This window comes from Carassius auratus, chromosome 35 (assembly GCF_003368295.1).
Source record: "Carassius auratus strain Wakin chromosome 35, ASM336829v1, whole genome shotgun sequence".
Classification (NCBI taxonomy): Eukaryota; Metazoa; Chordata; class Actinopteri; order Cypriniformes; family Cyprinidae; genus Carassius; species Carassius auratus.
Genome location: NC_039277.1, coordinates 13,060,827 through 13,072,612, shown reverse-complemented (window position 1 = coordinate 13,072,612; position 11,786 = coordinate 13,060,827). Strand labels below are relative to the sequence as shown.

General features: G+C 37.8%; 1 protein-coding gene across 1 annotated transcript; it reads right to left on the bottom strand.

Annotated features, from left to right (window-relative positions):
* Window positions 1-1,181: 1,181 nt before the first annotated feature.
* On the bottom strand, window positions 1,182-5,564 carry LOC113054483 (SET and MYND domain-containing protein 4-like). The gene is made up of 10 exons (XM_026220066.1): window positions 5,318-5,564; window positions 4,976-5,120; window positions 3,904-3,993; window positions 2,852-3,773; window positions 2,494-2,754; window positions 2,235-2,407; window positions 2,020-2,155; window positions 1,820-1,936; window positions 1,534-1,657; window positions 1,182-1,456 (listed from the first exon to the last, which is right to left on the bottom strand). Exons 1-10 carry the CDS (start codon window positions 5,449-5,451, stop codon window positions 1,327-1,329), a joined length of 2,232 nt encoding a protein of 743 aa, XP_026075851.1. The 5' UTR covers window positions 5,452-5,564; the 3' UTR covers window positions 1,182-1,326.
* Between the last annotated feature and the right edge of the window lie 6,222 nt (window positions 5,565-11,786).

Sequence of the window (11,786 nt, the reverse complement as noted above, 5' to 3'; positions counted from 1 at the left end):
AGAATGAATGAATGAATGAATCAGTCAATCAATGGATATATATATATCTATCAAAGCAGTATTTTATTTTTATTTAATGTATTGATAAGCCACTTCAGATAAGCCCTTTAAGCTTACGATTAATCTCCCAAGGTATTAAATGTTAATCTCATTCCATAAAAATATAATGAACATGCCCTTAAGCATAAAATGTATTTCTTACATGGAGGTCACATATCCAGCCATGATGATTATCTGCCTGTTGTGAGTCTGAACGGCCCCGAATGTCAACATGAGGTCGCACAAACACACACATAGTGCCTGCTCTCCTGAGATATATAATCACATTATCCCCTGCAGATTTACCGACGCAAGAACCTTGACCAGAGGCTCAAACCAACCATTGGAATAAACAGCATATCCAAAAACCTCACACAGGCCGATGGTCGCAAGACTGATGAACCTGCTAAATCCACTGGCTTGTGTTGCCATTTACCAGTTGTTATTCTTTTTGAAGAAGTACATCGAGGCTGGTTTACTTTCTTGCGGGCACAAAGATCGTCCCATGGGCTACACTCTTAATTGTGTGAGAGTCCATTAGCAACATAAAATGTCAGTGGCATCAATGGCCTTTAATGGATTATTGAACCAATGTAGAGAGATGAGTGAATGTGGGCAAGATTAATCTGTTTAAGCCTAATAACTAATTCACAACAATTTTCCTTGAATGTATGATCTTTTTGTATTATTGAATGGGAGTTTGGCGATACATTTTCTTCTAGCACATCTGACTTCAAGGGATCCCACTGTATAAGCCGACAGCAATATGATGAACTAAATGTTTTAAGAGGTTCTCCTTCCGTTGTTTATGTACTGAAGCACATTAAATATGCAAGAGCGCAGGATTCTACTTTTTCTTAAGTGTTTCCTGAGGGATATTATGACGTGATGGTACAGTATGAATTACAAATAGCTTTTAATGATGTCAAATAACAGGCTAAATCGGAATATGGAGTACAATCATAGTCTAAAAGTGATGCATTAGGTCTTTTTTTTTTTACACGTAAATGTGCCATGCACATATACACATGGATGTTGTTAAAGACCACCATCTAGAGGTGAAATCAGGTTTTAAATTATATTTATTATAAATTCTTTACATCCAGAAATTAGTTTTTCTTTTCTTTTCTTTGTGCAAAGAAGTAAGCAATAATAGCTGGGGCACCAAGAACTCCAATAAACTAGCACATTGTTGATTCATAACTTTTAATACTGAAATCTGAAAAGCAGGCTTTGAGAGTATCACATTTGCTGAAAATATCATTAAGTTTTAGATGTTATTTCATTTCACAGAAGTCCTTGCAGACACCGTTCCATTTCACACAGTTCCTGTAGTTCTTCACAGTGAGGGCCACAGTGGAGAGAGAGGAGCTTATGGGCCCTGGGAATCACAGAGAGAGCCGCACCACAGTCTCCGCTGTCAAAGGAAAAAGTGACGCTGAGGTGAGGAGTATAAGAAGTCTCATCAGAGAGTTTGACACATTGAGATCTTACCCGTTGAAATGTAGCTGTGCTAGTTTAAATAGCTGTCGTCCCAGCTCAATGCTGTCCTCTCCGAACTGGACCTGAATGGCAACAATGCTACGCTTAAGACTAGATGAAGCCAGACTCCATTCACCTGTTAGAAAATTAATAATAATAATCATACTATACATTTTCCTTTTATGAACTCAGATGTTACTTATTTAATTATTCAAAAGGCCATATAGCACTGCTGTAGAACATTTACATATCTTACAGTGTCATAAAGGTACAATTTGCATCACACTCTTATTCTCACCGGCGGTGGCGTACACACGAGCTGTTACATCTGCTAGCTCTCCTTGGAGAGGGTGAATCTCTGTTAGCATGCTGTTTGCCTGAGAAGAAGCTGATTTTAGGATTTTTAGGGCCTCGTCTGCAAAACATGAAAACATTATGTATACTTATGGATATTTTGCAAATACACAAAATAGATTGTGATTCAAATTGAGGCTGTACCTAATCTGTGTTGCTCCATGAGATGAAATGCCTTATCCAATAGACTCTGTAAAGCCTTTAGTGTGTTCTGCACATCAGCACTAGTGATCTGATGACCACAGGACGGCCAAGAGCACTTGTACCCATCCATATGGGACTGAAATGTACACCATACATTAAGATACCACACAATGAACCACCTAAATGATCAGGTGTGCTTTTCTGCAAAAGTTTACCTGAAGAGGCTTTCCGCATTTTACACACTTCAGCCCTGGGGCTGCGTTTTCTGTCGCTTTCTGGCTTCCTTCTAATAGGTCTCTTTGACAGGCTCGACAGTTACAGTGGAAATAGTACTGCTCCAGCAGGAGGCGCCGACGTTCCTTCACCTCCATTCTGCTACAGTGAGGACCTGAGAAAAATGACATTTATGACAGCTGTTTCCGGATGAATCCCCCCAAATTCCCCAAAAATTATAATCCCAAGATTACATAATACCATAACAGTGCAGAATCTCCTGTCCTGGAGTAAGATCTTTTGAAGCACGTATAGTGGCTTTCACACAACTGTGAGAGTTCTTGGGATGGTCATCGTTATCTTCAGAACAAACGAACTGATTGAGTGGGTCAGTCTGAAAGCCTGTGGTGAAAGAGATGTTTGTGTTTGGACTGCAGGAGTGGTTAAGCAGGCTGAGAACAGGAAAAATTGCTGTGGCAATGCGGATTTCACTACTCGACTGAACAGCCATGCTACTTTCTTCTGTAAGAGTTGAGAAAAAAAAGATCAACAATAATGAATATTCAGTAATCAAATGTATTAAATTGCAGTTTGTGTTTAAGCATGAGTTCTGTCTAACCTTTGACCATCACAGCAGTGACTGCTTGAGCGTTACACCTAAGCTGCATCATGTGTCTCAGAGCTGTGGCTCCCAACACACTCATCTCAGGCTCCCAGGTTCCACTAACTCCTTTGTTCTCGCAAGATGCCCACATGTCCGGTGGGGGTCCACCTTGCAGTCTCCTATAAAGCATTGCCATGGTAATCGCTAATAAGAAGCGTGAGCTGGGGGAGTGTTGTGCCACATGTGGTAAAAGGCTATAGATGCTCATGTACGTGTTGCCGTGATAACAGTCTGAAATTCCTCCACAGGGATCTCCAAGACTCAACTTGACTGGCAAATCACTTTTATAAGAGCTACATGTCACATGGTCTTCTTCTGAAGTGCTTTTTTTCACCCTTTTGACCTCATTTTGTCCAGCTTTCAGGGCCACTCTTAGTGCAAGATGTCCCAAAACCCCAATGGCCAACAGATCTGCTCCAATATGGCACTCCCATCGGTGCCAGCTCTGCCAAGCGTCTTTTTGACAGCTCTCTCCACAGTACCGAACGTAACTGCAGTTTGGACATGGCACAAAGCTCAGTGATTGGCTCAGGCAGTGGTGACAGTGTCGGTTTTCAGTATTAAATGTCTTTCCTGGTATAAGTACACAACAGAAAGCCTCGTCCTCCAGAATGACCTCACCAGCGGTCTTATTTTCGGTGGCTAATATGTGACGACCTTTCTCAGGGCTAAAGTATACAGACACACCAGGTGAAATACAACTCCTAGTGTTTCTGATTTTCTGGCATGGTGGTGTTTGATTATTTGTGGTTGTCTGGTTGGATTTTTCAGGTTTCTTAAGCTGGCTCAGGCATGCGGTCTGTCTAGCTCTCAGCTTGTCCTGCAGATGGCTTGGGTAACCAGCCTCCAAAGCGCGCCGGATGTCTTCAAGACATTCCTGGAAAAAAAGGAGATAATCACTTAAACTTGTATAGATGCGTCAGCTGTGCATTTAATAAGGTGCCATGTTCTTATTTGAATGGCTAAAAAAAAAATAATGTTTTGTGATGCATAAGACAGACTCTTACTCTGTAGAGTCCATGGTAAAAGAGGGCAGCAGAACGGTTAGCATAGCACAGTGATATCTCTTCTCTATTCTTGTCAGCATGGCAAACACCCTAAAAAAATCAAACAGAGAGAGTGGGAATATATTATGGTCACAGTACCATCTGCCATTTGAAATCCAAACCATTATCAGTGTAATGCAAACATTAAGCTCAAACCAGCATAAAACGTTTAGCCACGATGATTAACTTCACAAATTCACAATGTCACTGTGCCTCCACAACAGATTCTTGGCTCGTCCTTCTATGTGTGTTCTCAGAAGCAGGCGCGTGAGGCCTTCTTTCACTCGAAAGATAGGTGGCAGTAATGCACTTATAAGTCTGCGATTCACCATAAAGGAAGACAACGCATAATGCACCTCCTGCTGAGAACATACATAGAAGGATGCGCCCAGGAGAGTTTTGACAGTTCAGATATTGCGTGAATCAGAGGTAAGAAAAAAAAAAACTATATAAATACTGTTCAGTTTCTTGCACAGAGTGATCGTTTTGTGTCTAATTTGTTTTTTTCTTTTTTTTTAACCATTGTATGTTTTTCCCATCCACTTACATTATAAGAGTGATAAACTGCAACAGTTTGACTTAAAAATATTGGTTTGTGTTCTATAGAAGAAACAAAGTCACCTACTGTACATCTTGGATGCCCTGGGGGTAAAGCAGATGAACATAAAATTTTCATTTTGGGGTGAACTATCACTTTAAGAGCCACAAAAGACTGCTATCAAACAGGTTTCCTCCACTCCAATTAAATTTTTCATTGGTCAGACAAGAACATAAGCCCTTGCCAAACCCACTTCATTGGTTGAGCCTCCTACAGCTATGTTTGGTTACTTGAATAAATAAAGCAATGGCAGGTAATAGTGCAACAAAGTCGAAACTTTTCGTGGAAATTAACGCGGTTGATGCATCTTAAGCAGCAGTAAGGGAACATTTATAACCACACCAAAATAAGACGACAAAACGACTTTGTACACATATTACATTTACTTAAGTAATGTTATATGAAGCAGGTGTTTAGATCGCGTCTTTTCATTACCTTGGAATAATACAATGCTGCGGATGTATAATCCTTCACTTTGAAGCTTAGGTTTCCCTGCTGTCTAAATTCAGGTGCCCTCTCGGGAGATTTTTGTACGGAGTACTTCTCTGAGAGTCTAGAAAAGGCATTGAGATCTTCTGGGCTAAAATATGGACAAATGACAAAAGGTAGGTAGAATATTTATATTTATTAAGAAACGGATATATAGCTAATATTTAAACATTTGTAGATTTTTGCCACTCCATTTGAATAACGTATAATAACTCGTGCAGCAATAATATAAAAAAGTAGTGTAGTATTAATCACTTTATCTAACTTATCTAATTCCACAGTGCTGACCGTATTAATGACAGCCCGTAGTTGAATATGGCATCTATATCTGTCAGACGGCAAAAGCGCTCAGTTCCTTCGGTTTTCAGTTCCGTCCATTTCTGCTCGACATACAGAACCCACTCTGGACAGGGCAGATCCATTCAAAAATCCTGTCAGTGAGCTATAACCCTACAATCAAAAGGCACGAAACTGTTCAAACGCTTTTGATTTCGCTGCAGTAAAGTGACTTCCTGTTGAAACTTTTATCAACTTTCAAAATACAGGCCCTGTAACTGTTACTCGTACTGAACGCATATTTATGTTTTTATACAGGTTATGATGGGCCTTTTTTTTTTTTTTTACTTCAAATCTCTGAAGCTGGACGTATTGATATATTTATTAAACAATTAATTCAAATATATTTTCATCAATATTAATTATTATTTATTCGTTTAAATACTTTAATACAGCACTTTTTTGAGACCCCTTCCAAGAAAATATCTAAAATAAGATTATTTTATTTCATTATTTATATATATATATATATATATATATATATATATATATATATATATATATATATATATATATATATATATATATATATATATATATATATATATATAATTTTTATTTTATTATTTTTTTATTTTTATTTACGCACATATTTTAATTTTAATTTCTTGTTTTGCAATAGCATTCACGTAGCGACGATAACTTGCTTTATTCATCAACACATGCGTGTATTTAAAGTGGAAATGCTGTGAGAATCACTAGGATGGACGGTGCGTTAATTTTACCAATAGGTGGCAATATTGTTCCACGTTACTATCTTCTTTAGAGAAAAAAAATATATTGCGTCTCAGTTGTCGCCATGCATTTTGTTCCATTAATATCTCTTCTGTTGGTCAAGCTCTCTAGAGACTTCATTAGCTATTGTATTTCCAGTGGGGAAAAGGGTCTGTTTAAAGAATCAATTGTGTCTACAGAGACAATGCTTTCAGATTAGGTATAATGCAGATTCTCCACTGAATATTAGATTTTGTCCATGACATTATTATAAATATGTTTATTCAGTGTCCCAGTAATTTGAATTGAAAGTCTGAATCTCCTTCATAAGGATTTATAGGATTTGCAAGGCTAATTTGTCTGTTTTTTGGTTTGATGTGAGAAATTGTACTCCGAAGAAAGAGGAAAAAGAAAGAGAGAGAGAAAACACTACCGCTTCCTTAATCTGTGGTCACTTTTTATTTATTTATCTAATTATTACTATATATAGAGATAGATTATGCCACTTTCTTTTTTTCATCTCAACAAAATGCCATACTGCTCTGACTGAACTTGATATCTTTGGCACCATTATCAGCAGATAAGATAATATTCATCTTCATTTTAAATGAGGATTATTTAACTGTCATAACTTGCTTTGATGAAGTGTCACTGTGTCTGCATATGAATATTAATGTTGTATTGTATCTAGAAAGCAGCTGCTTCAGTCAGGTCCTGATAGATTGTGCTTATCACAAATAGGGTTGTTGCTCTATAAGAGCTTTAAGTTCTGCTGTTGTGTTTCATACTTTTCATGACTGTCTTTGTTGTTGCCTGTGGATGGAATGTTTTCCAAGAACGTAGTGCTTTTCTGATATTACCATCTTTCTTAAGAGTTTTCTCTATTTGAAAGTGCTTGACTAATGAGTCTTCATTTGCATACAGTCACTTCAGTTTTTCTAAATATAAGTCAGTTCATAAATGAACTTCACTGTTAAGTTTAATATACGTACTCAGAAGACACTGGTTGTGCAGAATGCATTTCATTAACTAAAACAAACCTGTAGGAGCCGCAGAAGGGCTTCTATTGTAGAAAATGGCGAGAGATTAGATTATATAAACCCTAACAATAAATGATCATTTAAGTTTCTCCAGTCAGTTTTCAGTGCCTGCTGGAATAACACCAGCAAACAGATGTGAACAGCACCCTGCAGAGCATAACAATGTTGTGCTATCACGTAATTGAATGGCTTTTAGTTGGTGTATGCAGTCTATGCACAGAATTAGGGCTTGAACGATCTCATTTTAATCAGAGCTGAGAACCATAATGCGTTAAACAGCTGAACAAACATTTTTAGTTGTGTGGGGATGCATGTCAATACACAGTCATTTTCTCATACAAAGCCACACGCACCACCAGGCGAGACACCGTGGCTCGGGTTCCCTGTGTTTTTATTGTGTGTGTCTTGTGAGATTTGGTTCAGCCATGGGATAATGAAGTCCTGATCCATGTTCTGTCCAAACAGACTGTTTGATTTCATTTTCTGGGTTGTGAAAGCCAGTTAGCTCAGTTAAGCTTCACGGCCCACTGAGGTCAGAGGAACATTTACATTTGTCTTTTGTTTCAGTAGGTACACACAGTAAGCCTGTGATCTCATTGTATTTGGTATTACTGAACTTTAAATCATTTGAGACCTTTATAAACATAGATGTCTTTCACGGTGCAAACAGGTAATTATGAGATGAATTTTAAATGAGGAATAGCAGTCAGATTGTGAGATGTAAATGATTTTAAATTGTGGGATAAATGCAGATTGAGAAATATGAAGTAAAATTGCAAGATAGAAGCTACATTTGAAATTGTTAAATATTATTGCAATTTAAGTTTTTCTGTTTGAATAAATATGAAAATATTATTTATTCCTTACATGAAAAGCTGAATTTACAGCAGCCATTACTCCAGTCTTCAGTGCCACGTGATCTTTAAGAAATCATTCTAATATACTGATTAGGTGCTCAAGAAACTTTCTTCCTATCAATTTTGAAAATAGCAACCTAATATCTTTATGGAATTTTTTTCTCAGTATTCTATGATCAATAAAATGGTGAACAGTATTTATTTTGAATAGAAATCCTTTACAAAATTGTAAATTTCTTTACTGACAATTTTGATTAATTTAATGCATTGTTGCTGAATAAAAATTTGTAAAAAAAAAAAAACACAAAACAAAACCACTTCATAATCTTTCCCAAACCCTTGAACTGTGAACAGAAGTCTTCAAGAAATAAGTTTGCAAGCAAATTACAGTAACTTTGCATTGTGTTAATCTGAGTCCGACGTCTTTTCAAGCTGTAAATTAGTTTGATTCAAAATCATTCTGCTTATTTTACAAATAAGGATAAACTATTTTGGCAAACCAGTAGTGTAGCCAGAAAAGAGACTCTGGGTGTGCATATGAAAATCTGGGTGTGCCACATTTATTGTCAGATTACTGTGCAAAATTATGGGATAGTATTTTTGTCACACTGCTTCCGTCCAACCATACTCGTAGTGTTAATTTGCAGGTCGTGTCAAAATGTAGTTAATTGTTAAATGTAATAATTTTCTTCCAAATATGATATTTTTGAACTTTAGCTATTTCATTTTGTTTATTTTTCATTACAATTTATTCACTTTAAATAAATTATAATATATAACTATAGGATTAAAATGAATTGTAGTTGCTCAATATAGATCTTTTTTTCATGTTTTTGTAATGTCTGGGAAGCCAGAATGTGCATGCATCAACAGAAACATTTATTAGCTGAACCCTGTTTTTTTTTTTTTTACGTGCCATTTATAGCAAGCCATTTTACAGATGATATTACAGATGCTTTGTCAGATTTAAGTTGAAGCGAGTGCCGAACCGTGTGTTTTTTTTTTTTATTTCAGCGAACCTTGCCATCAATATTACCTACCTCAATAATCAATCAATTACAGGCCTGAAACAATCATACCCGAGCAGACGGATATTAGTACATCTCATCACACCGGCACCCGCGTCTAAATCAGTTGTATGGTCTGGTTTTCATTCTAAAACAGTTGCGTCAAGTATAAATGTCTCGTCTGTTTCGAGAGGTGCGCGCGCAGTCAGCGGAGGCTCGCACCTCCCAACTCCAAGGAGGCTCGCACCTTTTTTTCTCAGATTTTGAAAAATCTTCGCGATCGACTTAAAATGTTTCCAAGATCGTCTTGTCGACCGCGATCGACGGGTTGGTGACTCCAGATATAGCGACCAACTTTTTTCCACCCAAACTTTGATTATGCGTGACACAGTCTCAATTTGTGGGAGGCATGTATTGGGGTTCAAACGCTGTGCGCGCACGCGCTACGCGGGACGGGTGGTCACCCTACCTGGCACACCCGTCTAGAGTGTGTCCACCTTTGTGTGTGGGTCCATGTACATGCTGAATCGACAGGTAAAAAAAAAAAAGCTTCAAGTTCAAATATTCATTTATCACCAACTGTTTGACAAACACTTCCTGCTTCGATGTCCAGATCTGAATTTTAAAAAATCTCAAACATGCTACGAAGTCCCGATCTGAATCAACCAAGTCGCGAACAGGCTCCGTTGTGCCGATCTGAATCAACCGAGTCGCGAACATACTCCGAAGTGCCGATCTGAATCAACCGAGTCGCGAACAGGCTCCGAAGTGTCGATCTGAATCAACCGAGTCGCGAACAGGCTCCGAAGTGCCGATCTGAATCAACCGAGTCGCGAACAGGCTCCGAAGTGCCGATCTGAATCAACCGAGTCGCGAACAGGCTCCGAAGTGCCGATCTGAATCAACCGAGTCGCGAACATGCTCCGAAGTCCCGATCTGAATCAACCGAGTCGCGAACATGCTCCGAAGTCCCGATCTGAATCAACCGAGTCGCGAACAGGCTCCAAAGTGCCGATCTGAATCAACCGAGTCGCGAACAGGCTCCGAAGTGCCGATCTGAATCAACCGAGTCGCGAACAGGCTCCGATCGTGCCGATCTGAATCAACCGAGTCGGGAACATGCTCCGAAGTCCCGATATGAATCAACCGAGTCGCGAACAGTCTCCGAAGTGCCGATCTGAATCAACCGAGTCGCGAACAAAAAAAAAAAAATTCTAAGTAAACAACAATAGCCCAAGTTTAGTAAACATTTTTTATTGAGACTATAAAAAATAATTCTGCATCTATTTTTAGGTGTGCCAGCTGCCACTGTGGGTGGCACAGGCACACCCTGGTACATCCGTGGCTACGCCACTGTGGCAAACCTTTAATGTTTGTAAAGTGTATCCATTGTTCTGCTGTTCTTGTGAATCTGAATAAGCTTCCTTTGGGTGTATTTATAGGACTGTGATTATGCATTCACAATTTACTACAATAAAACCATGAGTTTTATTCCAAGGACACAGTTGTATATTTTGAATACATTGTAAAACACTTTGTTCAAACGTGTCTGGCAACTGATCGAATGTGATGTAAGTGTAAGCATTGAGCAGCTGCTTATAACATTTATTTATAGTCATGGACAGCATTCATATCCACTCTTGGAACAACATTATTTATACAATATCTAGACAAGAATCTAAGAAGACAACTGCTGATTTATTGTGAGAAGCCTTCCATGCCCTTACGTTTGATCGCCTTAACCGAGAGAGACCGCTGGTGTGTGTGTGTGTGTGTGTGTGTCATATCCACTGACAGACTCGTGCATGTGTCACTCTTGTTGTGTGTGTATATATCTCTCTGTGTGTGTGTCATGAAGATCAATAGAGAACATCTGTTTTCTTTTTGTGTTTCACTATTAATTTTTGTTGCATTGGTTGGTGATCAATAAAGCAAACCATTTGGGAGAACTGAAGAGAAAAAGTCCAAATCTATCAAAAGCTTACAACAAGCTGAAAGTTTGCAGTATTTTTATGGTAAAACAAATTATATTGCAGTTTCTAAAGTATTTTCCTTTGTTACTAACATTTAAATATTTATAATAATAATATAATAAAATATGATCTGATCAATAATATGTAACACACAATAATATAAAAATAAATTCACCAGTTTTCCCATACTTTTTCATCATAATTTCCCCAAGTCTTTCCATAATTTTTCACAACAAATCTTTAGTGTCTAATGAATTCAGCTTCATTAATTTGAATGTGCTCCACTGGATCAGGGATGTAAAAAAAGGATCTTCTGGTTGACTGAAGGCAAAAAGAGCATCTGCTTGAAGTTCATTTGAGCTGCAAAACAAGTTAGTAATGCTCGCATTATAATTTGGTGGTTTGTATAAGAAGATCTTATGTAACAGAACCCTCAGAACCCTAGACTTTCACTACATTATCCTTTATTGATAATGTTTTGACAGGATAGTTGTCCAGTCACAAACAGTATGTGGATGAATTGTCTTGAAAAATTCCTAGCGTTTCAAGAAATAGGATGATAAAATGTATTTTTGCGTGAAAGGGCTTCTTTTTTTACATTAGAGAGCAGAGTTACAGGGAGCGGATAATAAATATAAGATGATATTAATCATAAATTGCAATCATAAAGCAACAAAACTGTTTTTAACAACGTGAGCACCAATAATAATTGAGCAACAGGTGAGCATATTAGAATAATTTCTAAAGGATCATGTGACAATGAATACTGGAATAACTGCTGAAAAAACGGCTTGCCATCACAGGAATACATTTCTTCCTAAAATGTTAAA